The following is a 27867-nucleotide window of genomic DNA, read 5'->3' as shown; positions in this document are numbered from 1 at the left end:
GGACGGGGACCAGGAGCGGCGGGAGGGTCTCCCCGGCCCCTTCCCAGGCCGAGGAGCGCGGGGCATCGTTTTTTTTGCGAGCGCCCAGCACGGCGCGGCCGCGGCTCAAGTCTCCTCATTATTCCTCCAGCGTCGGCGGCGGATCGCGGGGGGGAAGGAACCGCGCACCCCCCGGCGGGGCTCCGGCTGGCGGCCGCGTTTGCGGCGGGGGCGACGATCGCGGCCGGCGGCCGCTGGCCGGTGTCCGCTGGCCGGTGTCCGGGGCGCAGCGGCGGCGCGGCGAGAGGGAGGAAGAGGAGCCGCGGCGGCGGCGGCGGTTTCCCCTTTCCCCAGCCCCGGCTCGGCGGGCGCATGCTCACTTGTGCCCGCAGCCTTGGACCATATTTGTCAGGACTCCTCGAGAGACGGAGAAAAGAGAGAATTTTGGGGGGGTAAGGAGCGGCGGGTTCCGATCTAATCCGCAAGCCGTTTAGGCAGCTGCAGTGGCAGAGGCTGGTGATGGGGTTTGATTTTCCCCCGAGGTGAGGATGAAAGTTCGGGAGAGCGCGGGAGATAAAGGGAGAGACGCACCTCCTCTGCCTCCCTTACGAAACGTATCTGGGGAAGGGGAGGGGGGCTGCTCCCCCAGCACCTCCGGCAGCACGGGTGGAAGTTAATGCCGGGGAAAGTGGGCAAGTGACTCGCAAGTGGCTTGGGGAGCAGCCGAGGCACCGGGGATCGCACTAAATCATAAGTGTGCGAGTGTGAAAGAGGAACAAAAGAAAGAGAGAGGTGCCTGCTATTTATTTTTCTCTTCCCAAACACACGCAGGGAGTACATGTCGGTGTCTGCTGCGCTATCTGCCTGTGCATACGCGGGCAGGCACGCACGGCTGTGTATGTACGGCGATGGAGATAGACGGGGGAGGGAGCTGGCGGAATGGGGGGGCGGGGGGCGCTTTTATTTTTTTTTGGGGGGGGGGGGAGGGGGGTTCCGAAGGGAGGGGGAAGGGAAAGGGAAAGGGAGAGACATTTTGCAGACTTGCCCCACCAATGAGCGTGTCAGTTGGCTCCATTTAATGACACTTACGGGGCACCGCCGCGCCGTTGGGAACAATGTGATGCGGGTGCAGCGGCGGGGCGGCGGGGGGGTGCCTGGCTGCGCGTGTGAGCGCCGGGCGGGGAGCGAGCCGAGCCCCCCCCCCCGCTCCCCAGCTCCGGCTCTTTGTTCGCACTGGCTGAAGGACGGGGGAGAAGTGCGGGCAGCCGGGAGGGCGATGCGCGGCCGAGAGGGGTGTGAACGAGCCCGGGGCTCGTCGGTCGGAAGCGGCGAGAGGTGGCGGCCGCCGGGATGTACCGGTTGAATGTGCCCGTGGGTCCCGGTGTGCCGAGGCCTCTCTAGCGCTCAGCGGAGTTTCGTCTGCTCCGTCGCTCCTGCACTTTGTGTGATCGTGTGCGAGAGATATTTAAAATATCATCATCTCCCAATTTCCGCCATTTTGGGGAAAGTTTGCACACACATGCACATACCGAAAGGGAGGAGGGGGAAAAAAAAAAGCTGCTAGCGCTTTGGTTTTTTTTTTTTTTTCCCTTAAGAGGCGGAAAAAAAAAAAAAGGAAAAAAAAAAAAAGAGGGGGAAAAAAAAAAAAGCCGAAAAGTGTTGCCGGAGTGCTCAGTTCCTGTGTGCGGTGCGTGCGCCGCGCTCGCTGCGGCAGACATGTGAGGCGGCGGCGAACGGCCCCTGCCCGCCCCGGGCTGCCTGCGGCGCCCGCCGCCTCCTGTCACCGCCGCCGGCTCCGCGGACCGGCCTCGGGGGGGGCTGCCGGCGGCTGGCGGCGGGGTGCCGGCGGTGCCCGCGAGTGAGTGAGCGCGGATTGGGGTGGTGGGTGGGGTGTCGTGTGCATGGGGGGCGGGGGGGAGCAGGGCCGCGGCGGCTCGCTGAAGTTGCGCGCTCTCGCCGAAGTGCGCCCGGGGTGGGGGAGCGGCCCCCGCGCACACGCCCGGCGGTGCCTGCCGGGCTCGGCAGCCAGTGCATATCACAACAGGATATCGGCACACTTGTTCTCGTAACGGGTGCGAGCCGCTGCGTTTTCGGCTGGGGGGGAGGGAGGGTGGAGAAAGCGATTTATTTTTGAGGCGGGAGGGGGAAACGGGGCGGGGGGGGGGGAAGAAAGCGGCGGACGACGGGAAGGCGCTCCCGCGGAGCCGGGGCTGGGGGAGAGGCCGCCGGGGCGGCAGCACCCGGGCCTGGGGGGGGAGGGGGACACCGCGGCCGGGTCCGCTCCCCACCCCCGTGGGTTGTTTGCCCTCCCCTCCCCCCCCTTCCCGTCGGAGCGGGCGCACGGCAGAGCGTGAGAGAAAAAGTTGCGGCGCAGGGGCCCGGCGCTGGCGGCTGCGGGGCCGGGTGCCCTGCGGGGCGGTGGGGGAAAGCGGCCCCTCCCGCGGCGAGGGGCGGCTGCTGCGCCCGGAGATGCCCGGACAGCGGCTGCGAGCGGCCGGGGAGCCAACCCCAGCACTCCCCTGGGGTGGGGGGGAAGAGTTCGCCCCTTTCCTCCTCTTTCTCCTCCGCGCTGGGGGAGGGGAGGAGGGAGGAGAAGGTAACATTTTTCTTTCTTTTTTTTTTCCCCTTCTTTTTTTTTTTTTCCTTTCCACTCAGAGGCAGGCTCCGTTTCTCGAGTCCCGCTCTCGGGGGGAGGGGGGCTGGGGGGGGTAGAGGTGTAGGGGTGAGGGGGGCGGGTGGGAGATAGGGGGGGGGGGAAAGGTGGGCAAAAAAACCCCAAAGCAAAGGCGCTGGTAAACAAGCGGGAGTCCCTCTTTTCGTTGTGCAACTTCCTCAGGAACACTTTAACACCCAGTTCCTCTCCCACCCCCCCGCCGCACCGCGCTCGCCCCCGCCGCCGCCCCCCGCCCGGGGCACTGGGGCACGCTGCTCCCCCCCGCCCCCCTTCCACTTAATTGCCCGGAGCGGCGGGTGGGGGGAGGCGGTCAGAGGGGAGAAAAGAAAAGAAGAGAAAAATAAGGCAAATTGCGGAGGGCAGCGGAGCCAGCTCAGAACCGCTTTCCCCGAGCGCTCCCCTGGAAGGAGCGGGCCGGGGGGGGCACTTTTGTCTGGGTGGTTGTGCCCGAGGCCGGGCAGGACGCGGAGCCGAGCCCGGGGTTTTCTCCAGAAAGTTTCAAGTGCAGCAAAAAAAAACCCCAAACAAAACAACAAAAAAAAGCCAAAACCACCACGCCGCAAAACTGGCCAAGGAGGGACCTCTGCTGGTAGGCCGCGGGCTGCCGGCGAGCAAAAGCGGCCGCGCCCGCCGGGCCTCGCCGCCGCGTTCCGGCTGCGGCCCCGCGCCGCCGCGCCGCGCTGGGCCGGAGGCAAGGAGGCGGCGAGGGGAGGGCAGGGCCGGCGCTGGGGCGGCCGGTGCCGGGCCCCGCCGGTTCGCGGCGGCCGCGCCGCCGGCCCGCGGCCTGCGTGGGGAGCGGAGGGGTCGTGCCCCGCGGCCGTGTCGCTTGTCCCGCTCGGGAGCGTGGGCTGAGCCTGGCGAGAAGTGCTTCAGGGGCGGGGGGGGGCTGGGGGTGCAGCGGCAGCCCCGGCTGGGGAGGAGCTCGGCCTCCTCCGTATCTCTTAGACTTGCGCTTGCTAGCTCGGTGTGTGCAAGCCTGACAGCAAAGGGGAGCCTGAATGGTTTGGGTTGGAAGGGACCTGAGAGATCATCCAGTTGCACTCCCCTGCCGGGGGCAGGGACACCCCTCGCTAGCCCCAGGTTGCTCAAAACCACATCCAGCCTGGTCCGAAAACACTCGCGGGAATGAGGCATCCGCAAGTTCTGTGGGCAGCCCATTCCAGTTATTTGTTGAGTGTTGCTCCGTTTCGTTGTTGAATTCTCTCGCACAGCTGGGCACTGTGTGACTGACCGCGCTTGCTGCTTGTGCCTGTTCAGCCCTGGGTGCCGTAAGGTAGCGGGGAGCGTAGAGAAAACGAGACACAAACACTCCGGTGTGTCTTGTTGAGGAAATAGTCTGTGTTCAGGAGTGTAACCGTGCTCTTAATGCAGATTTAGAAGCTGTTCAGGAAACCTGTTCTTTTTACCAAGGAGATTACGGTGTTCCCAGAGGTTAATTTGATGAACATCTCAAAGCGAAACTCCCTGAACCAGCAGCTGAAGGCAGTGAAGTACTACACTGAAATCCAGGTGGAGCCAGGTGCCTCTGGTGGGACTTCAGTGGTCCAGTTGGTCTTCTCATGAACCAAGTGCTGTGATGAAGGAGGCTGAAGCAGTCATCGTGGGTGTTGGTGTCGGCTGGGTAGTAGCAGTGAGCTCTGGCTTTGTTGTGGTGTTGTGTTTCACCTTCAGTTTCAGGAGCTTTGCCAGAGTGTTGCTTGTGGAAGTGCTAATAACTCAAGAATGTGATTGTGTGTGAGGAGTCCTTTTCCCCTGACTTGTTCAGTTTCATTGGGCATCACCTGGTCTGCGAAGAGAGATGGTTGACTTCTTGTGTGAGTGGTTGTGTTTGCTCTTTCGGGTTTTCAGTACTGCTGGCAAGTAGGATGAGGGATTGTGAGTGGTGAGCTCCATGCCCTGGCGTGGGGCTTAGGAAGAACATGATCGTGTGTGTAGTTCATCAGTGCTCCAGTAGCAGAACTACTCATCACAAAGGCAGATACAAGCCCTTTATGAGCTGGAGAGAAGGGGTAGCCTGTAAGTGTTCAATGTATTTAGGAGCTAGAAAGAAGTGAATGAGTTAAAGACATGGAGGCTGCTAAGAACCAGAGTGAGTTAAAGACATGGAGGCTGCTAAGAACCAGAGTGAGTTAAAGACATGGAGGCTGCTAAGAACCAGAGTGAGTTAAAGACATGGAGGCTGCTAAGAACCAGAGTGAGTTACAGACATGGAGGCTGCTAAGAACCAGAGTGAGTTAAAGACATGGAGGCTGCTAAGAACCAGAGTGAGTTAAAGACATGGAGGCTGCTAAGAACCAGAGTGAGTTAAAGACATGGAGGCTGCTAAGAACCAGAGTGAGTTAAAGACATGGAGGCTGCTAAGAACCAGAGTGAGTTAAAGACATGGAGGCTGCTAAGAACCAGAGTGAGTTAAAGACATGGAGGCTGCTAAGAACCAGAGTGAGTTAAAGACATGGAGGCTGCTAAGAACCAGAGTGAGTTAAAGACATGGAGGCTGCTAAGAACCAGAATGAATTAAAGACATGGAGGCTGCTAAGAACCAGAGTGAATTAAAGACATGGAGGCTGCTAAGAACCAGAGTGAATTAAAGACATGGAGGCTGCTAAGAACCAGAATGAATTAAAGACATGGAGGCTGCTAAGAACCAGAGTGAGTTAAAGACATGGAGGCTGCTAAGAACCAGAATGAATTAAAGACATGGAGGCTGCTAAGAACCAGAGTGAGTTAAAGACATGGAGGCTGCTAAGAACCGGAGTGAGTTAAAGACATGGAGGCTGCTAAGAACCAGCAGAAAAGGTTCTGAGGCAAAAAAGAATGGGGGTGTTCAGATATGTGTAGCATTATTTTGGGGTAAGAAATCACAATTTGAAGCAGGTCAGGTGGTAACTGGTGTGATTTGGTGTGGCCCAGCGCTTCTCCAGGAGGTGTCTGCATGAGGGAGGGAGGGAAGGAAGGAGGCACAGATAAAGGTAGAGCTCTCTGGGAACTTTCTGTGCCTGCTTGTAAGAACTGGAAGTTCAGATCCAGGATTTCAGAGTTGTACTCAAGTCTTGCAGTCCTAGCAGGTTAAGCCTGTGGACTGCAGGACTGCAGACAGGAAAGCTTGCAGAGGGGATGTTATGCTGGTGTGAGGCTTGTGTAAATAACCTGTGACTGACAGATAAATAAGCAAGCCTGTGATAAATAAACTGTGTGAGGTTTGTATAAGGAACCTGTGCTCTTTATATAAAGAAGATAAAAGTTGTCAGTGTTGTTTCCTGGGGTTGCTTTGCTAGTGGTCAGCTGCTGTTATTACAGTGCTGTGTGGAAGTTAGTAAATGAAGCAGTAGGTGAAGGCTGTGTGTAACTGTGTGCTGCCCAGCTTCTAACAGTGGTGTGGCAGTCCCTGTGTCCTTCCCTTGCTGAGGGAGACCAGACCCAGGGGAGGACAGGAGGAACCTCCTTTAGCACTGGAGCAGACTCGGGCTTCACAGCATTTTGTGCTGCAGCTGTGTCCAGGTTCTGCCTCTGTGGAAAAAGGTTTTAAGCAAAGTATTGGGAACAAACACACCTTGGGGAATCTAGCAACAGATACAATAGAGGAAATAATGCTGAAGGGACATTGTGCTAAATAAAGGAATAATGCTAAAGGCACCAAGAGAGGTGGTTCTGCCTCTCTGCTCTTCTCTGGTGATACCTCACCTGCAGTACTGTGTCTAGCTCTGTAACCCAGCACAGGAAGGAGCAGGTCCAGAGGAAGGCCACAAAGGTGATCAGAGGGCTGGAGCACCTCTGGAGGAAAGGCTTGGAGAGTCAGCCTGTGCATCCTGGGGAAGAGAAGGCCCTCAGGACCTCAGAGCAGCCTGAATGGAACCTCCAGGAAGGCTGGGGAGGGTTTGAAAGTGGAGCAGGGGAGATTTAGGTTGGACATTAGGAGGAAGCTCTTCATAAAGAGGGTGGTGAAATACTGGAACAGGTTACGTAGAGGAGTGGTGGAGGCCCCAGCCCTGGAGACATTTGAGGTGAAACTTGACAGGGCCCTCAGTGACATGATCTAGTTGGAGCTCATTCATCATTGGAATGTGCTGCCCAGGGAGGTGGTGGAGTCCCCATCCCTGGAGGTGTTCAGGAGGGGATTGGATGTGGCACTTGGTGCCCTGGTTTAGTCATGAGGTCTGTGGTGACAGCTTGGACTTGATGATCCTTGAGGTCTCTTCCAACCTTGGTGATACTGTGAGATGTCCCTGCTGACTGCATTGGGGGCCAGGCAAGATGACCTTTGAGGGTCTCTTCCAACCTGATGCATTCTGTGATCATCAATAGGAATTGTGCTCCATTTTCCATTGAAAGCATTAAGAATGGCACAGAACTTTAAGCTGTGGTCCCTTGGTGACTGCATATATAGGCTGGATAATCTTTAACAGAGCTTACTGCAGTACTCTTCATGAGCAACAGGCAAAATAGTGACATTTACTCAAACAGCTCTTCCACACAGAACAGAAACTTGGCAGAACTAGTAGCTTCTGAAAAACAGCAAGAAAGTAGATGTTAAAGGAAAGGGGTTGTCTGCAGAGACTTACTTGCATGAAACATTAGAATAGTAGAAGCATTAAACAGGTAGAGCACACAGCACCTACTGAAATGTGGTGGAGAGCCTCAAAGCATTCTGCTGTTTCCTGCCCTGTGCCTGTCGTGGTTGCTTTTCTTTCAGCGAAGAACCAGGTACAGAAAGATGAAGGGTGAGACACAGACAAGTGTGGGACTCACCCAGCTCAAAGAGAATCACACAATTGTCAGGGTTGGAAGGGACCTCAAGGAGCAGCCAGTTCCAAGCCCCCTGCCATGGGCAGGGACACCTCACACTGCAGCAGATTGCTCACAGCCACATCCAGCCTGGCTGCAAACACCTCCAGGCAGGAGGCTGCCACCACCTCCCTGGGCAACCTGTGCCAGGCTCTCACCACCCTCCTGGGGAACAACTTCTTCCTCACAGCCAATCTCAATCTCCCCATTTCTAGTTCTGCTCCATCTCTCCCCCCATCCCTGACACCCTGAGCCCTATCACTCCCTGACACCCTCAAAAGTCCCTCCCCAGCTTTCTTGCAGCCCCCTGCAGATCCTGCAAGGCCACAATTAGGTATCCTGGGAGCCTTCTCCTCTCCAGCCTGCACAACCCCAACTCCCTCAGTCTGTGCTCACAGCAGAGCAGCTCCAGCCCTCTGCTCCTCCTCGTGGCCCTTCTCTGGACACCTTCCAGCCCCTCCAGATCTTTCCTGTAATAGCCTAAGATGTGTGCAGCATCATTCCAGCCACATTTCCCCCATGACTCGCCAGCACTTCTGCAAGCTGGATCTGGGATCTCAGGTTGGCTCTGTGAATACTGTGTGACTGATGACCCTCTGGAAAAGTCAGACTGTTCTTGTAATAGGGGCTCCAGAGCTGGACACAGTGTACCAGCTGTGGTCTCAGCAGCATGGAGCAGAGTGGGAGAATCCCCTCCCTTGCCCTGCTGGCCACACTTCTCTTGCTGCAGCCCAGGATGTGGTTAGCTGGAGAAGAGGGCTCACCCCAAGGGGTTTGCAGTCAGTTGGCTTTGCTATTGCTGGTGTTACGAGGCCTGAAAGAGAAGGAGCTGATGCTGTGAGGGGTGATTCTTCTCTCTGTGCTACCAACAGTGTAACAAGTCAGCCTTGGTAGTGTTGATGTTCCTACATATTAGTAAAAGCTGGAACTGAGCATCAGCTTGGCCTCTGGTGTCCAGAAGTTGGTGGATATACAGTTCTACTATGCTGAGTTGTCCACTTCTGATCCACCTTGTTATCCTGATTTGTTATGTAGGGAAAAAGGTGCTGCAGCCAGCATCACAGTATCACCAAGGTTGGAAGAGACCTCAAAGATCATCAAGTCCAAGCTGTCACCACAGACTTCATGACTAAACCATGGCACCAAGTGCCACATCCAATCCCCTCTTGAACACCTCCAGGGATGGGGACTCCACCACCTCCCTGGGCAGCACATTCCAATGACAAGTGACTCTCTCGGTGAAGAACTTTCTCCTCACCTCCAGCCTAAACCTCCCCTGGCACAGCTTGAGACTGTGTCCTCTTGTTCTGGTGCTGGTTGCTAGAGAGAAGAGACCAACCCCCACCTGGCTACAACCTCCTTTCAGGTAGTTGTAGAGGGCAATGAGGTCTCCCCTGAGCCTCCTCTTCTGCAGGCTAAGCAACCCCAGCTCCCTCAGCCTCTCCTCCCAGGGCTGTGCTCCAGACCCCTCCCCAGCCTCCTTGCCCTTCTCTGGACACCTTCAAGTCTCTCAATGTCCTTCTGAAACTGAGGGGCCCAGAACTGGACACAGGACTCAAGGTGTGGCCTAAGCAGTGCTGAGCCCAGGGCACAAGGACTTCCCTGCTCCTGCTGGCCACACTCTTCCTGATGCAGGCCAGGATGCCCTTGGCCTTCTTGACCCCCTGGGCACACTGCTGGCTCATGTTTAGGTGGCTGTCAACCACTACCCCCAGGTCCCTCTCTGCCTGGCTGCTCTCAGCCACTCTGACCCCAGCCTGTAGCTCTGCCTGGGGTTGCTGTGGCCAAGCAACCTCCTCCTTCCTTCGAGATGCCCAAAATGACCACCTACAGTATTAGGGCAAAAAGCCTCACCTGTTGCTTTTGTTTCTGAACTTCCCTGGCGGTGTTAGCCAGCCCTGGGGGCAAGAGAGACCATGGCTTAGCTCCATAAGGTCATGGCTTCCCTTGGGACCTCTGTCCATCTGTGTGGTGTAGATAGCTTAAAGAACCTCCATCAAAGGCAGTGGCAAAAGTGGTTTTAGTGTGACTGTGAAAGTGTGACTGGGCAGAGTTCACTGGCAAAGGTCACTCTGTTGCTTACTTCATGGGAGAAAATTAGAAAGAGAAGTGTTAGTGCCCTTGTACTCTGCCCTGGGGAGGCCACAGCTGGAGTACTGAGTTCAGCTCTGGGCACCACAGTGCAGGAAAGACATTGAGGTGCTGGGAGTTGTCCAGAGAAGAGCACCAAGGCTGGTGAGGGGTTTGGAGGCCATCATATGAGGAGCAGCTGAAGGAGCTGGGGGTGTTTAGCCTGGAGAAGAGGGGGATGAGGGGAGACCTCATTGCTCTCTCCAACTCCCTGAAAGGAGGCTGCAATGAGGCTGATGTTGGTCTCTTTTCCCAGGTAACCACTGATAGGATGAGAGGAAAGGAGCTTCAGTTGTGCCAGGGGAGGGTTAGGTTGGAGATGAGGAGAAGTTTTGTTTCTGCAGGAGTGCTCAGGGATTGGCACAGGCTGCCCAGGTGGAGTCCCCACCCCTGAGGTGTTCAAGAAGCTGTGGATGTGGAGCTTCAGGATATAGTTGAGTGGTCTTGGGAGTTGGATTTTGGTTGCACTCAATGATCTTTTCCAGGCATAATGATTCTGTGACTGGTTCTGTGATCCAGTGAGGATGATTTGCAGACTGGAGGCATAGAAGGCTGAGGGAGACCCTGCTGTTGAGTCACCAGGTTCAGAGCAGACTCCCTTGCTTCTGATCAAGGTTAGGTGTGGCCAGATCCAATCTTAGTCCCAGAACTGGCCAATGGTTTATGTCTAGTGGAAGGGATACATAAAGCAAGGAAAACCTCCTGTTGAGTCAGGAGGGTCAGAATAGAGTCCCTTGCTTTCTAAGCTCCTCCTGAGAGGAGTGTAGGTGCAGCTGAGTCCAGACTTAGTCCCAGACTTGGCCAGTGGTTTATCTCTAAAGGATTTGGACACCTGGATTTCATTAGTATTAATTCAGTGTGCTATCAGTCACTTCTCTTGCAGATGAGGGGGCTCACTGCTCTGGGAAAGGAAGGATCTCTTAGTCTTGGGTAAGGAACCTCAAACCTTCAGAGGCTCAAGGGGAGGCTCACCTGCTGTGCAGCTCAGTTGCTGTCCAGGGAAGACGTGAATTGGACATCTCTGTTCACCTGTCATTGATGAAAGAGCTCATTGCTTCCAGGAGCAACCTTGAGAAGCAGCTCAGGTCGGGGGGGATCACCACTATGCAGCCATGCTGCCTGGCAGGGCAAGCTTCAAGGAGGCTCACGTTGGCTCTCATGTGTATGGGATGCAGGGGTTGGCTTGTAAGCAGACTGCATGCAGTGGCAGAGGATCCACAACTTTGTTCCTCCATAAGTGAGCCTTGGAGGGGTCACCACATGAGTGGTGTTCCAAGCTCTGCATCCATGCTTGCTGGGTCACTCTGCTGCTTTCTGGGTTGCCTGTAGGAGTTCTTGGCCTGATTATGGCTCAGGCCTTCACCTTCTTTGCCTGTACCAACTCCTGTGAGCTTGGATAAGGGGAGGTCATAGAACCATAGAGGTGTTTTAGTTGGAAGAGACCTCTGAGATCACTGAGTCCAACCAGGCTGAGTGCATCCATCACAGCCTTGGAGCTCACCCTTGGTGCCACTTGCTGAGACTCCTAGCTCCATGGGCCCAGTTTTGCCTCTTGGCGGGAGCTGTTGGTGGGGGAGAGGACAAGCACAGGGCAGATCTGTTGGGCTGTGCTGTTGTGATGATGTATCACAGTATCACTAAGGTTGGAAGAGACCTCAAGGATCATCAAGTCCAAGCTGTCACCACAGACCTCATGACTAAACCATGGCACCAAGTGCCACATCCAATCCCCTCTTGAACACCTCCAGGGATGGAGACTCCACCACCTCCCTGGGCAGCACATTCCAGTGGCTAACAACTCTCTCTGTGAAGAACTTTCTCCTCACCTCCAGACTAAACCTCCCCTGGCACAGCTGGAGACTGTGTCCTCTTGTTCTGGTGCTGGCTGCCTGGGAGAAGAGACCAACTCCCTCCTGGCTACAACCTCCCTTCAGGGAGTGGCAGAGAGCAAGAAGGTCTCCCCTGAGCCTCCTCTTCTGCAGGCTAAGCAACCCCAGCTCCCTCAGCCTCTCCTCACAGGGCTGTGCTCCAGACCCCTCCCCAGCCTCCTTGCCCTTCTCTGGACACCTTCAAGTCTCTCAATGTCCTTCTGAAACTGAGGGGCCCAGAACTGGACACAGGACTCAAGGTGTGGCCTAAGCAGTGCTGAGCCCAGGGCACAAGGACTTCCCTGCTCCTGCTGGCCACACTCTTCCTGATGCAGGCCAGGATGCCCTTGGCCTTCTTGACCCCCTGGGCACACTGCTGGCTCATGTTTAGGTGGCTGTCAACCACTACCCCCAGGTCCCTCTCTGCCTGGCTGCTCTCAGCCACTCTGACCCCAGCCTGTAGCTCTGCCTGGGGTTGCTGTGGCCAAGCAACCTCCTCCTTCCTTCGAGATGCCCAAAATGACCACCTACAGTATTAGGGCAAAAAGCCTCACCTGTTGCTTTTGTTTCTGAACTTCCCTGGCGGTGTTAGCCAGCCCTGGGGGCAAGAGAGACCATGGCTTAGCTCCATAAGGTCATGGCTTCCCTTGGGACCTCTGTCCATCTGTGTGGTGTAGATAGCTTAAAGAACCTCCATCAAAGGCAGTGGCAAAAGTGGTTTTAGTGTGACTGTGAAAGTGTGACTGGGCAGAGTTCACTGGCAAAGGTCACTCTGTTGCTTACTTCATGGGAGAAAATTAGAAAGAGAAGTGTTAGTGCCCTTGTACTCTGCCCTGGGGAGGCCACAGCTGGAGTACTGAGTTCAGCTCTGGGCACCACAGTGCAGGAAAGACATTGAGGTGCTGGGAGTTGTCCAGAGAAGAGCACCAAGGCTGGTGAGGGGTTTGGAGGCCATCATATGAGGAGCAGCTGAAGGAGCTGGGGGTGTTTAGCCTGGAGAAGAGGGGGATGAGGGGAGACCTCATTGCTCTCTCCAACTCCCTGAAAGGAGGCTGCAATGAGGCTGATGTTGGTCTCTTTTCCCAGGTAACCACTGATAGGATGAGAGGAAAGGAGCTTCAGTTGTGCCAGGGGAGGGTTAGGTTGGAGATGAGGAGAAGTTTTGTTTCTGCAGGAGTGCTCAGGGATTGGCACAGGCTGCCCAGGTGGAGTCCCCACCCCTGAGGTGTTCAAGAAGCTGTGGATGTGGAGCTTCAGGATATAGTTGAGTGGTCTTGGGAGTTGGATTTTGGTTGCACTCAATGATCTTTTCCAGGCATAATGATTCTGTGACTGGTTCTGTGATCCAGTGAGGATGATTTGCAGACTGGAGGCATAGAAGGCTGAGGGAGACCCTGCTGTTGAGTCACCAGGTTCAGAGCAGACTCCCTTGCTTCTGATCAAGGTTAGGTGTGGCCAGATCCAATCTTAGTCCCAGAACTGGCCAATGGTTTATGTCTAGTGGAAGGGATACATAAAGCAAGGAAAACCTCCTGTTGAGTCAGGAGGGTCAGAATAGAGTCCCTTGCTTTCTAAGCTCCTCCTGAGAGGAGTGTAGGTGCAGCTGAGTCCAGACTTAGTCCCAGACTTGGCCAGTGGTTTATCTCTAAAGGATTTGGACACCTGGATTTCATTAGTATTAATTCAGTGTGCTATCAGTCACTTCTCTTGCAGATGAGGGGGCTCACTGCTCTGGGAAAGGAAGGATCTCTTAGTCTTGGGTAAGGAACCTCAAACCTTCAGAGGCTCAAGGGGAGGCTCACCTGCTGTGCAGCTCAGTTGCTGTCCAGGGAAGACGTGAATTGGACATCTCTGTTCACCTGTCATTGATGAAAGAGCTCATTGCTTCCAGGAGCAACCTTGAGAAGCAGCTCAGGTCGGGGGGGATCACCACTATGCAGCCATGCTGCCTGGCAGGGCAAGCTTCAAGGAGGCTCACGTTGGCTCTCATGTGTATGGGATGCAGGGGTTGGCTTGTAAGCAGACTGCATGCAGTGGCAGAGGATCCACAACTTTGTTCCTCCATAAGTGAGCCTTGGAGGGGTCACCACATGAGTGGTGTTCCAAGCTCTGCATCCATGCTTGCTGGGTCACTCTGCTGCTTTCTGGGTTGCCTGTAGGAGTTCTTGGCCTGATTATGGCTCAGGCCTTCACCTTCTTTGCCTGTACCAACTCCTGTGAGCTTGGATAAGGGGAGGTCATAGAACCATAGAGGTGTTTTAGTTGGAAGAGACCTCTGAGATCACTGAGTCCAACCAGGCTGAGTGCATCCATCACAGCCTTGGAGCTCACCCTTGGTGCCACTTGCTGAGACTCCTAGCTCCATGGGCCCAGTTTTGCCTCTTGGCGGGAGCTGTTGGTGGGGGAGAGGACAAGCACAGGGCAGATCTGTTGGGCTGTGCTGTTGTGATGATGTATCACAGTATCACTAAGGTTGGAAGAGACCTCAAGGATCATCAAGTCCAAGCTGTCACCACAGACCTCATGACTAAACCATGGCACCAAGTGCCACATCCAATCCCCTCTTGAACACCTCCAGGGATGGAGACTCCACCACCTCCCTGGGCAGCACATTCCAGTGGCTAACAACTCTCTCTGTGAAGAACTTTCTCCTCACCTCCAGACTAAACCTCCCCTGGCACAGCTGGAGACTGTGTCCTCTTGTTCTGGTGCTGGCTGCCTGGGAGAAGAGACCAACTCCCTCCTGGCTACAACCTCCCTTCAGGGAGTGGCAGAGAGCAAGAAGGTCTCCCCTGAGCCTCCTCTTCTGCAGGCTAAGCAACCCCAGCTCCCTCAGCCTCTCCTCACAGGGCTGTGCTCCAGACCCCTCCCCAGCCTCCTTGCCCTTCTCTGGACACCTTCAAGTCTCTCAATGTCCTTCTTGAGCTGAGGAGCCCAGAACTGGACACAGGACTCAAGGTGTGGCCTAAGCAGTGCTGAGCACAGGGCATAAGGACTTCCCTGCTCCTGCTGGCCACACTCTTCCTGATGCAGGCCAGGATGCCCTTGGCCTTCTTGGCCCCCTGGGCACACTGCTGGCTCATGTTTAGGTGGCTGTCAACCACTACCCCCAGGTCCCTCTCTGCCTGGCTGCTCTCAGCCCCTCTGCCCCCAGCCTGTAGCTCTGCCTGGGGTTGCTGTGGCCAAAGTGCAGCCCCTGGCACTTGGATTTGTTGAATGCCATCCTGTTGGCCTCTGCCCATCTGTCCAGTCGGTCGAGGTCCCTCTGCAGAGCTCTCCCACCCTCTAACTGACCAACATCTGCTCCCAGTTTGGTGTCATCTGCACATTTGCTGCTGACTGACTCAATGCCCTCCTCCAGGGGAACATAAGGAAAGGAAAAAAATCACACAGAGGGATGCAGAGAAAGCAAAGGTAGCTGTCACAGGCAGGTTCTGCCCACCTGGCAGTGCTGAGTGGTGGCTTCACTGCTAAAACCTCCTGGTGACCTGGTGCTGAGCTGGCCCTGCTGGCTGGCAACCAGACCTTGCACAGGTGGCATCTTAGGTTTGGGTAGGTGTCAGGTAGCTCTTCTTTTAAAGCACTGCCTGCAAGCAGGGCTCCTCTTAGTACTTTCTGATGCATTCAGCACATAACCCTGTAATTACTCCCCAAACTGTGCAAGTTTAATTGGCATATTCTCTCCTAGTTCTTTGCTTTCCATCTTTAGAGAGTCTTCAGCAGCTGAAATTATCTCATTTTTAGTGCTGTTACTCTCATTAAGTGTCTCCTCTGCGAGCTGCTCATTTCTTGTTGAGGCAGTGGGTACAAGTGGAAGTTTTTCTGCAGGATGTGTCTAAGCTTATTTTGCATGCCTGCTTCTGTTAATGAATTTATTACAGATGTCTAATCCAACATGAATGTGGAGATCTTGATGTGCAGCACACTCCTCTAGGAAGGTTGTAGCCTGGGACTCTGCAGGCTGAGATGCAGGTGGAATCTGCTGGACTGAGTCCAAGGGCAGGAGCACCTCTGCCATGAAGACAGGCTGAGGCAGCTGGGGGTGTTCAGGCTAGAGAAGAAAACATTCCAGGGGGACCTTAATGCTGTCTCCCAGTGCCTGAAGGGATCCTCCAGGAAGGCTGCAGAGGTACTTTTCATGAGGGTGTCTGGAGACAGGACAAGGGGGAATGGTTTGAAGCTGAGGGAGAGCAGGGTTAGACTGGAGCTGAGGAAGAAGTTCTTCAGTATGAGACTCAGAACAGGCTGCCCAGGGAGGTCATGCCAAGAAACAAAGAGAGGTAATTCCCTTAAGTGAACCCCACTGGCAAACAATCCATCTTAAATTCCAGTGAACCACTTAGCAGTCTAAATAGTTACACCAAACTGGCATGGCTTTGAACTGGAGAGTAGGAAGAAATTCCTGCCAGTGAGGGTGGTGAGACAGTGGCACAGGTTGCCCAGGGAGGCTGTGGCTGCCTCCTCCCTGAGGGTGTGTAAGGCCAGATTGAATGGGGCCTTGAACAGCCAAGTGTGGTCCAGAGGTGTCCCTGCCCATGGCAGGCAGGTTGGTGTAAATGATCCTGGAGGTCCCTTCCAACCTGAGCCATTCTGTGATTCGGATTTTGGAGGAGCTTTGGGAAGATGTCTGTCCCAAGCTCTCACTGTTATGCCCTTTCCTTGACATCAGCTGGCATTCTGGGGCAGGCATGGGGACAGTGCTGTGGTTAATTTGTCCCTTTACCTGGTGGCATTTTTACTGCTTGTGGTGGGTTGAAATTTCACCCCCTCCCCCCCCCAACATTAACTTTGCCAGACCAGCTCAGTTGGAAGCAAATGAAATGGAATCATAGAATAGATTCTTAGAATGGCTCAGGTTGGGAGGGACCTCAGAGCTCACCTACTCCAACCTCTGAGCCATTGGCAGGGACACCTCTAAACATGAACCTCTCACCTGAACATGAGCCTGCAGTGTGCCCAGGCGGCCAAGAGGGCCAAGGGCATCCTGGCCTGCATCAGGAAGAGTGTGGCCAGCAGGAGCAGGGAAGTCCTTGTGCCCTGTGCTCAGCACTGCTTAGGCCACACCTTGAGTCCTGTGTCCAGTTCTGGGCTCCTCAGTTCAAGAAGGAGGTTGACTTGCTGGAAGGTGTCCAGAGAAGGGCAACAAAGTTGGTGAGGGGTTTGGAACACAGCCCTGTGAGGAGAGGCTGAGGGAGCTGGGGTTGCTTAGCCTGGAGCAGAGGAGGCTCAGGGGAGACCTTCTTGCTCTCTGCAACTCCCTGAAGGGAGGTTGTAGCCAGGTGGGGGTTGGTCTCTTCTGCCAGGCAGCCAGCACCAGAACAAGAGGACACAGTCTCCAGCTGTGCCAGGGGAGGTTTAGTCTGGAGGTGAGGAGAAAGTTCTTCCCAGAGAGAGTCATTCACCATTGGGTTGTGCTGCCCATGGAGGTGGCAGAGTCAGCATCATTGGAGGTATTCAGGAGGAGACTTGATAGGGTGCTTGGTGCCATGGGTTAGCTGATTAGGTGGTGTTGGATGATAGGTTGGACTTGATGATCTCAAAGGTCTCTTCCAACCTGGTCTCTTCTATTCTGCCCTATTCTATGCTATTCTGTTCTGTCCTATTCTGTACTATGCTATGCTATGCTATGCTATGCTATGCTATGCTATGCTATGCTATGCTATCCTATCCTATCCTATCCTATCCTATCCTATCCTATCCTATCCTATCCTATCCTATCCTAATCGACTTGACTGCTTTTCTGGAGGGGTAGCAAAAGCAATGATGGCAAATGAAGTCATTATGGAAGGAGTTAGACTAGTTCAAAGAGCTACATCAGAGCTTTAAAAATGAGAATGAAACTAAGCAGCTGAGACATTTTCCCTTTGCTTTGTTCTGCGACGATTTCGGCCTTTTTTAGCACCTCATTATTGTAACCATTTAATTGGTCTCTTTCTCCCTCCTTTGCTGTCATTAGGAGTGGAATGCAGCTCTATCTTTCATCTGTTCCAACTCAGCAGAGCTGGAGTCAGATATTTTGTGAGATAGAATTCCTTTTGATAAATCAATTTCCCTCTGTGTTGCCCTGTGACCTTCTCACACCCCCCCCCCCCCCCCAAGAACCTTTCTGGGTGCTGCCAAATGGGAAAGTACAGGCTCCAGGCTTTGATGTTGAGCTAATTGTGAAAGGAAAACAGTAATGAATGCCTTATCAAACAGCAGAATATATCATTATTGCTGATTGTTACCTGAGGAATCTCTGGTGGGTGCAATCAAGGTAAAAGTTTTTGTGGAGAGAGAGCTGCCCTGACTTTTTCTCCTAGCAGGGCTTTGGGGTTTTCTCCATCTCACAGTTTACATCCTGCCTCGGTGTGCTGGGCTGGAAGATTTCACTGAATGGGTTTGGTTGGAAGGGACCTTCAAGCTCATCCAGTTCCAACCCCCCTGCCATGGGCAGGGACACCTCCCACCAGCCACAGCTTGCTCAAGGCCTCTTCCAGCCTGGCCTTGAACACCTCCAGGGAGGAGGCAGCCACAGCCTCCCTGGGCAACCTGTGCCAGAGTCTCACCACCCTCACTAGAAACAATTTCTTCCTCACCTCCACTCTCAGTCTCCCCTCTCCCAGTTCAAAGGCTGTTGCCCCTCATCCTGGCACAGCAAACCCATGTAAAAATTCCCTCCCCAGCTCTCCTGGAGCCCCTTCAGGTACTGGGAGGCTGCTCTGCGGTCTCCCTGCAGCCTTCTCTTCTCCAGGCTGCACAGCCCCAACTCTCCCAGCCTGTCCCCATAAGGGAGGTTCTCCAGTCTCTGATCATCTTGGTGGCCTCCTCTGGACATACTCCACAGCAGCTCCATGTCCTTCTTTCCTCCTGCCATTTTCCCCCAGCTGTGTCTGTCACACAGCCTGTCTGCAATGAGGGAGGCACTTTAGGAGACCCCAGCAGCTGGGGCAGTGCTTGGCTGCTGCTCCTTTTTCTGCTGGAGAGCAGCTGCTGTGAGGAGGTTTCCCCACACCCTCCCCTAGTGTCTTCCCATCTTCTGTCATGTCTTCCCCAAAATCCTTTGGAACATGCTTTGTAGAGCAAATAAAGCACAGGAAGGTTGAGTGGAGTGTCCTCTAAACAGGGTGGCAATTGAAGGTTACTTGGAAACAGCAGCTAACAGAGAGCACAGCCTTGGGTTTGCTTAGCCAGGCTACTCATGGGCAGCTTGTTGCACCACTGTGCTTACACCAGCAGGCTTCATCTCCTTACACTTGCCTGCATTTCTGGCTAGAGCCAATTTTTCACCTGCTTCTTGGGCAGGCTGGGTCTTGTGTTCTTGAGAGAAGGCTGTGCCTCTGCCATCAGGCTGCAGTTGGGGTGGGTGGAAGCCCCCTGGAGATGGTCTGCTGAGGTGTGGAAGGCTGGGTGCTTGGATCACACAATCACTGCATGGTAGGGGCTGGAAGGGACTTCTGAAGGTCATTGAGTCCACCCCCCCCTGCCAAAGCAGGATCACCTAGAGCAGGTCACACAGGACCACATCCAAGTGGGCCTTGAAAGTCTCTGGAGATGGAGAGGTTGTCCAAGTTGTGTGCAGGAACTGCCCTGAGCTCCTGGGCAGCTGTTTGGCTGGGAGTGGCTTTTTAAAGATAGGCTCTGTAGCTTTGGGGAACTTCTCAGCTGGCACTGAATGTGTCTGGGTGTATTGACATACTTCAGAATGAATCTCTATGCACTGACAGGATGGCTTCCAATACTTGCTCACAGAAGAGCATGGAAATTAGAGCTGGACAAGAAGAGAGATAGGCCACTGGAATGTGCTGCCCAGGGAGGTGGTAGAGTTCCCATCCCTGGAGGTGTTTGAAAAGAGATGGAGGAGGCCCTTGGTGCCATGGTTTAGTTGATCAGATGGTGCTGGGTGATAGGTTGGACTTGATGATCTCAAAGGTCTTTTCCAACCTGGTTCATTCTGTATTCTGTAAGACACATTGGATGTTTGGGTTCTCCTTCAGGCTTGACCTGTAAAGACACAGAATCACCAAGGTTGGAAGAGACCTCAAAGATCATCGAGTCCAAGCTGTCACCCAACACCTCATGACTAAACCATGGCTCCAAGTGCCACATCCAATCCCCTCTTGAACACCTCCAGGGATGGGGACTCCACCCCCTCCCTGGGCAGCACATTCCAATGGCTAACAACTCTCTCTGGGAAGAACTTTCTCCTCACCTCCAGCCTGAGCTTCCCCTGGCACAGCTTGATACTCTGTCCTCTTGTTCTGGTGCTGGTTGCTTGAGAGAAGAGACCAACTCCCTCCTGGCTACAGCCTCCCTTCAGGGAGTTGCAGAGAGCAAGAAGGTCTCCCCTGAGCCTCCTCTTCTCCAGGCAAAGCAACCCCAGCTCCCTCAGCCTCTCCTTGTAGGGCTTGTGCTCAAGGCCTCTCCCCAGCCTTGTTGCCCTTCTCTGGACACCTTCAAGTCTCTCAGTGTCCTTCTTAAACTGAATACTTGATGTTCTCTCAGAGTCTTCTGCTTGTTGTATGAAGAGAAGGGGAGCACAGAAGCTTTCACCCAAAGCACTGGTTACTTGCTGAGGTCCAGCTCCTGTCACCCTGCTGATCCTGTCTGGTCACTGAGGTGTGACAAAAGATGTTGCTCATGGTTCAGAAGTGCACTGTGCCACAAAGGGGAGGTAAGATGTTGCTCATGGTTCAGAAGTGCACTGTGCCACAAAAGGGAGGTAAGATGTTGCTCATGGTTCAGAAGTGTGCTGTGCCACAAAGGGCAGGTAAGATGTTGCTCATGGTTCAGAAGTGCACTGTGCCACAAAAGGGGAGGTAAGATGTTGCTCATGGTTCAGAAGTGCACTGTGCCACAAAGGGCAGGTAAGATGTTGCTCATGGTTCAGAAGTGCACTGTGCCACAAAGGGGAGGTAAGATGTTGCTCATGGTTCAGAAGTGCACTGTGCCACAAAAGGGAGGTAAGATGTTGCTCATGGTTCAGAAGTGTGCTGTGCCACAAAGGGGAGGTAAGATGTTGCTCAGGGTTCAGAAGTGCACTGTGCCACAAAGGGGAGGTAAGATGTTGCTCAGGGTTTGGAAGTGCACTGTGCCACAAAAGGGGAGGTAAGATGTTGCTCAGGGTTTTGATGTGTACTGTGCCACAAAGGGGAGGTAAGATGTTGCTCAGGGTTCAGAAGTGCACTGTGCCACAAAAGGGGAGGTAAGATGTTGCTCAGGGTTCAGAAGTGTGCTGTGCCACAAAGGGGAGGTAAGATGTTGCTCAGGGTTCAGAAGTGCACTGTGCCACAAAGGGGAGGTAAGATGTTGCTCAGGGTTCAGAAGTGCACTGTGCCACAAAGGGGAGGTAAGATGTTGCTCAGGGTTTGGAAGTGCACTGTGCCACAAAGGGGAGGTAAGATGTTGCTCAGGGTTCAGAAGTGTGCTGTGCCACAAAAGGGGAGGTAAGATGTTGCTCAGGGTTCAGAAGTGTGCTGTGCCACAAAGGGGAGGTAAGATGTTGCTCAGGGTTCAGAAGTGTGCTGTGCCACAAAGGGGAGGTAAGATGTTGCTCAGGGTTTGGAAGTGCACTGTGCCACAAAAGGGAGGTAAGATGTTGCTCAGGGTTCAGAAGTGTGCTGTGCCACAAAAGGGGAGGTAAGATGTTGCTCAGGGTTTGGAAGTGCACTGTGCCACAAAGGGGAGGTAAGATGTTGCTCATGGTTCAGAAGTGTGCTGTGCCACAAAGGGGAGGTAAGATGTTGCTCAGGGTTCAGAAGTGTGCTGTGCCACAAAAGGGGAGGTAAGATGTTGCTCAGGGTTCAGAAGTGTGCTGTGCCACAAAGGGGAGGTAAGATGTTGCTCAGGGTTCAGAAGTGTGCTGTGCCACAAAGGGGAGGTAAGATGTTGCTCAGGGTTTGGAAGTGCACTGTGCCACAAAAGGGAGGTAAGATGTTGCTCAGGGTTCAGAAGTGTGCTGTGCCACAAAAGGGGAGGTAAGATGTTGCTCAGGGTTTGGAAGTGCACTGTGCCACAAAGGGGAGGTAAGATGTTGCTCATGGTTCAGAAGTGCACTGTGCCACAAAGGGGAGGTAAGATGTTGCTCATGGTTCAGAAGTGTGCTGTGCCACAAAGGGGAGGTAAGATGTTGCTCATGGTTCAGAAGTGCACTGTGCCACAAAGGGGAGGTAAGATGTTGCTCATGGTTCAGAAGTGTGCTGTGCCACAAAGGGGAGGTAAGATGTTGCTCAGGGTTCAGAAGTGCACTGTGCCACAAAAGGGGAGGTAAGATGTTGCTCAGGGTTCAGAAGTGTGCTGTGCCACAAAGGGGAGGTAAGATGTTGCTCATGGTTCAGAAGTGCACTGCTAGAAGGAGGAGGAAAGCAAGAAGATAGACAAGGGAGTCCACATAGCAGCCCCCAGGCAGAGCAGTGTCTGCAGTGATGGTGTTGCAGTGATTGGTACAACTTTTCTGACTAAAAAAAATAGGTGAATTTGATGACTTTTGTTTTGATGCAATATTGCTAACTGGCTAATAATTGCTGCCCTTAGGCATTCACTGGAAAGCATTCATTGGCAGATGAGCTGCCAAGCCACTCTCCATCATTTTTCAGCAGTCCTGGCTCACTGGAGAGGTCCCAGGTGACTGGAAGCTGCCAACGTGGTGCCCATCCACAAGCAGGGCAGGTTGGATGAGCCAGGGAATTCCAGGCCTGTCAGCCTGACCTCAGTGCCAGGCAAGATTATGGAACAGGGCATCTTGAGTGCAGTCACACAGCACTTACAGCATGGCCAAGGACTCAGGCCCAGCCAGCATGGATTCAGGCAGGGCAGGGCCTGCCTGACCAACCTGAGCTCCTTCCATGCCCCGGTGACTGCCTGGTGGCTGTGGGGCAGGCTGTGGATGGAGTCTGCCTGGACTGCAGCAAGGCCTTTGCCACCATCCCCCACAGCAAGCTCCTGGCCAAGCTGTCAGCCCCTGGCTTGGATGGGAGCACACTGCATTGGGTTAGGAATTGGCTGGAGGCTGAGCCCAGAGAGTGGTGGTGAATGGTGCCACAGCCAGCTGGCAGCCAGGCACCAGTGGTGTGCCCCAGGGAGCAGTGCTGGGCCCCAGCCTCTTTAATGATGATCTGGATGAGGGCATTGAGTCCATCAGCAGTGAATGTGCAGATAACACCAAGCTGGGGGCAGGAGTTGATCTGCTGGAGGGTAGAGAGGCTCTGCAGAGGGACCTCAACAGGCTGGGCAGATGGACAGAGGCCAAGGGCAGGAGATTGAACATATCCAAGTGCCAAGTGCTGCACATTGGCCACAGCAACCCCAGGCAGAGCTACAGGCTGGGGTCAGAGTGGCTGAGAGCAGCCAGGCAGAGAGGGACCTGGGGGTGCTGGTCGATAGTAGACTGAACATGAGCCTGCAGTGTGGCCAGGAAGGCCAAGAGGGCCAATGGCATCCTGGCCTGCATCAGGAAGAGTGTGGCCAGCAGGAGCAGGGAGGTCATTGTGCCCCTGTACACTGCACTGCTTAGGCCACACCTTGAGTCCTGTGTCCAGTTCTGGGCCCCTCAGTTTAGGAAGGAGGTTGAGTTGCTGGAAGGTGTCCAGAGAAGGGCAAGGAGGCTGGGGAGGGGTCTGGAGCACAGCCCTGTGAGGAGAGGCTGAGGGAGCTGGGGTTGCTTAGCCTGCAGAAGAGGAGGCTCAGGGGAGACCTTATTTCTCTCTCCAACTCCCTGATAGGAGGTTGGAGCCAGGTGGGGGTTGGTCTCTTCTCCCAGGCAGCCAGCACCAGAACAAGAGGCCACAGTCTCAAGCTGTGCCAGGGGAGGTTTAGGCTGGATGTTAGGAGGAAGTTCTTCACAGAGAGAGTGATTGCCCATTGGAATGTGCTGCTCAGGGAGGTGGTGGAGTCACCATCACTTGGAGGTGTTCAGGAGGAGACTTGATGGGGTGCTTGGTGCCATGGGTTAGTTGTGTAGGTGGTGTTGGATTGGTTGATGGGTTGGACTTGATGATCTTGAAGGTCTCTTCCAACCTGGTTTGGTTTATTCTCTGACTTTGAGTTTCCTTCTGCTTGGTTTGCATCTTCTTCTGTTACCTGTGGGTGAGCAAATGCCACTCAGGCTGTTTTGTGGAAATTGCCAATGTCCAGAGACTATAAACAGATCCTTGTAGTTTTTTTTGGGGTGGGATCTAGGTTAGAAGTTGGCTTCCAGAAAGCAAGGTGAAGCAGTGGGGAAACTGCCTACAAGAATGTCAGAAGTTGATGCAGCACAAGTTGGTAGTCTGCAGCAGGAGGATGAGGCTTAGGCTTTGTTTAAAAGTTCAGGTAGCATAAACTGGAAGAGAGGTGAGCTGTGGCTAATAGCTCCCAGGCCAGTGACACAGCTCACCTGCCTGCACATAGAACCAGAGAATTGTTTGGGTTGGCAGAGAGCTCCAAGATCATCCAGTCCAACCATCCACATAGCAGCACCATGGCCATCAAACCCTGTCCCTAAGTGCCATGGCCACAGGTTTCTTGAACACCTGCAGGGCTGGGGACTCCACCACCTCCCTGGGTAGCCTGTGCCAATCCCTGACCACTCTTGAAGCAAAGACATTTTTCCTTACCTCCAACCTAACCCTTCCCTGGCACAATTTCAGGCTGTTTCCTCTTTGTCACCTGAGACAGGTCGCCAGGAAGGGGTTGGTCTCTTCTCCCAGGCACCCAGCACCAGAACAAGAGGACACAGTCTCAAGCTGTGCCAGGGGAGGTTTAGGTTGAGGTGAGGAGAAAGTTCTTCCCAGAGAGTCATTCATCATTGGGATGTGCTGCCCAGGGAGGTGGTGGAGTCCCCATCCCTGGAGGTGTTCAAGAGGGGATTGGATGTGGCACTTGGTGCCATGGTCTAGTCATGAGGTCTATTGTGACAGGTTGGACTGGATGATCTTTGAGGTCTCTTCCTACTTTAGTGATACTGAGACTAGGGAGAAGAGACCAACCCCCTCCTGGCTCCAACCTCCTTTCAGGGAGCTGTAGAGAGCAATGAGGTCTTCCTTCAGCCTCTTCTTCACTCCAAACACCCCCAGCTCCCTCAGCTGCTCCTCCCCAGCTCTGTTCTCCAGACCCTTCCCCAGCTCTGGTGCCCTTCTCTGGACCTGCTCCATCACCTCAATGTCTTTCCTGTAGTGAGTAGCCTCAAAAGTGAAGGCAGTGCTGGAGATGCTGTCACCATTTCAGCTCAGATCATTTCAGCTGCTGGGCATGGTGCAGGAGCTCTTCAGAGAGAAGATGAATGAGTCAGGTTCCACACTGAACAAATAGTAAAGTAGCTGCCAGGCCACAGCTTTAGAGATTGCTGGGTTTGTAAGAGGTGGAAAGGAAGGAGCTGGTGGGGATGGCAGCTGGCTGCTGGAAACATTGGCAGTGCAGTGCCACTGGTGCTGGCTTTGTGACAGGGACAAGCGGTGGGCCAAAGGCAGGGGTCGGTGGCAAGTGTTGTGTGCTTGTGTTGCTGGTGCAAAGGGTTTGGCAGGGAGCTGTTAGCACAGAAGAGCATGCCCATGGGCAGGGTTTCTGAAGAGAAATGTTTTCTGCTCTCCTTTTGCTCCTCTGAAACAAAGGGATCCTGATAAGCAAAGGCTTGCAAAGCAGAGGTTTTCCTCTGCTGTATCTGTGCTTCTCTGCATGGAAAGATATTTCACAGGTGAAGACCAAAATGTAGTGAAAGAGGCAAGAAGAGAAGGCTCCAGGGAGACCTGATAATGACCTTCCAGTACCTGAAGTGAGCTATGAAAAGGATGGAGAGAGACTGCAAAGGCCTGCAGGGACAGGACCAGGGGCAGTGGCTTCAAACTAGAGCAGAGCAGATTTAGGTTGGATGTTAGGAGCAAGTTCTGCATCATGAAGGTGCTGGAGCATTGCAACAGCTTGCCCAGGGAGGTGGCTGTGGCCCCATCCCTGGAGATACTCAGTGGGAGGCTGGACAGGGCTGTGGGCAGCCTGCTCTAGTGGAAGGAGTCCCTGCTGACTGCAGGGGGTTGGACTGGATGAGCTTTGGAGGTCCCTTCAACCCAGCCCATTCTGTGACTCTATTTGGGTGTCCTGAGTTTCACATTAATTTTGAGGTTCATTTCAAAGCTGAGAGAAGCATTCACATCAGCATGGCTGCTGCTGCTACAGAAGAGCAATTCCATTGATCCCTGCTACATGTGTGCACTCCATGCTTGCTGTCCCCTCTTGCCTTCCCCACAGCAGCTGGTTGTCTCAGGTGGGCTTGAGCTCTGCTTTCCCCATGTCACTTTATTTGCAGTTGGAAAGTGTTCATTTCCCCCACAGCAGAGCCTCATTACTGCTGGTGTAGAAGGCAGACCTTGTTTGGGAAGGCTTTGAACAGATTTCCTCTTGCAGTGAAGGGGAAAGGGACCTGGGAGTCCTGGTGGATGGGAGGCTGACCATGAGCCAGCAATCTGCTCTGGTGGCCAGGAAGACCAAGGGCATCCTGGGGTGGATTAGAAGGGCTGTGGTCAGTAGGTCAAGAAGGGTTCTCCTCCCCCTCTACTCTGCCCTGGTGAGGCCACATCTGGAATATTGTGTCCAGTTCTGGGCCCCTCAGGTCAAGAAAGTCCTCAGGGAACTGCTTGAAAGAGTCCAGCACAGAGCCACAGAGATGATGAAGGGAGTGAGACATCTTCTGTATGAGGAGAGACTGAAGGAGCTGAGGGCTCTGTAGCTTAGACAAGAGGAGCCTGAGGGTGAGCTCCTTGCTGTTGCTAAAGCTGTGCAGGGTGATGCCCAGAGGCTGGAGCCAGGCTCTGCTGGGGGATGCCCAATGCCAGCACAAGGGGCAGTGCTGGAAGCTGAGGCAGAGGAAGTGCCATGGGAACAGGAGGAGAAATTCTTTCCCTGTGGGGGTGTCAGAGGCCTGGAGCAGGCTGCCCAGGGGGGTTGTGGAGTCTCCCTGTGTGGAGACATTCAAACCCCACCTGGATGCATTCCTGTGTGATCTGGTGTAGGTGACCCAGCCCTGGCAGGGGGTTGGACTGGATGAGCTTTCAAAGTCCCTTCCAGCCCCTGAAATTCTGTGATCCTGTGATTTTATTACCTCAGTGTGTGTGAGCAGCATTGTCACCAGCTGCCACTGTGCTGAGGGAGCATTTGGTACTAATCTGTGAAGGGCATCTGTTGAAGAAGCATCCAGTGGTCACAGAATCATTGAGTCATTTGGGTTGGACAAGATCTCTATGCATCCAGTCCAACCATTCTCTAACCCTACCAAGTGTGTGCTAAACTGGGCTGCATCCAAAGGAGTGTGACCAGCAGGAGGAGGGAGCTGATTCTGCCCCTTTGCTCTGCTCAGACCCCACCTGCAGTGCTGCCTCCAGTGCTGGGACCCCCAGCACAGGAAGGACCTGGAGCTGCTGGAGAGGCTCCAGAGGAGGCAGCAAAGATGATCTGGGAGCTGGAGCACCTCTCCTATGGAGACAGGCTGAGAGAGTTGGGGTTGCTCAGCCTGGAAAAGAGCAGGCCCCAGGGAGACCTTAGAGCAGCCTTCCAGTACCTGAAAGGGGCTCCAGGAGAGCTGGGGAGGGACTTGTGACAGGACAAGGGGCAATGACTGTGAGCTGGGAGAGGGGAGACTGAGACTGGAGATGAGGAAGAAATTGTTTCCGGTGAGGGTGGTGAGACACTGGCACAGGTTGCCCAGGGTGGTTGTGGATGTCCCCTGCCTGGAGTTGTTGAAGGCCAGGCTGGATGAGGCCTTGAGCAAGCTGTGCTGGTGGGAGGTGTCCCTGCCCATGGCAGGGGGGTTGGAACTGGATGATCTTGAAGGTCCCTTCCAACCCAAACCATTCAGTGATGCTGTGAATAACCCATGTCCCTCAGCACCACCTCCCTGCCTCCTTGAACCACCTCCAGGGATGGGGATCCAACCACCTTCCTGGGCAGCCTGGGCCAGTGTTTTCAGAAGCCTTTCAGTGAGAAAGTTTCTCTTACTCTCTAACTTTAAAGCACTTGCAGACAAACTCTCACTCTTTCCTAATACTCTGTTTCAGTACATGCATCATGAATGAGCCTGCCTCCAGTGGAAATGGTCAAGAGTTTGATGTTTTCAGTGCTATGGACTGGAAGGATGGCATAGGCACTTTGCCAGGAAGTGACCTAAAGGTAAGATTGGGCTTTTTATGGCTTTTTATTCCTTTAAATAAGTGAAATACACAAAACACAGTGCTAAAAGAATGCATTTCCCAAGCTGGTGTGTAGGTCTCTTCCTTCATGCATAAAGCATGAAGCTGCAGCTCTGAGTTGAGAGCCTGTAGCCTGTTAGCTTTTAGCTCTGGAGTTCCTCGATTCAGTTGCTGACTCTGGCACAGGCAGCTGTCAGCCTCGTAGCAAGGCATAAATTAGCACTGCCTCACTGTGCAGACAGAGGGAATCAAGTACACAGAACCCAAAAACGAGTCTCAGAAGGGGAGTGTGCAAATGCAGGCT

General features: G+C 54.1%; 1 protein-coding gene across 1 annotated transcript in view; it reads left to right on the top strand.

Moving 5' to 3' along the window:
• Positions 1 to 388: 388 nt before the first annotated feature.
• The window catches only part of L3MBTL3 (L3MBTL histone methyl-lysine binding protein 3), a 111764-nt gene continuing 84285 nt past the window's right edge, over positions 389 to 27867 (top strand). The window contains exons 1-2 of the mRNA XM_054174053.1: positions 389 to 521; positions 27432 to 27543. Coding sequence (XP_054030028.1) covers positions 499 to 521; positions 27432 to 27543 — 135 coding nt within the window. The 5' untranslated portion in view covers positions 389 to 498. The remainder of the gene's footprint in view (positions 522 to 27431; positions 27544 to 27867) is intronic.

The sequence above is a fragment of the Dryobates pubescens genome, chromosome 28, assembly GCF_014839835.1.
Source record: "Dryobates pubescens isolate bDryPub1 chromosome 28, bDryPub1.pri, whole genome shotgun sequence".
Lineage (NCBI taxonomy): Eukaryota > Metazoa > Chordata > Aves > Piciformes > Picidae > Dryobates > Dryobates pubescens.
The sequence above is the reverse complement of the archived record's forward strand: the minus strand, read 5'-3'. Positions and strand labels throughout refer to the sequence as shown.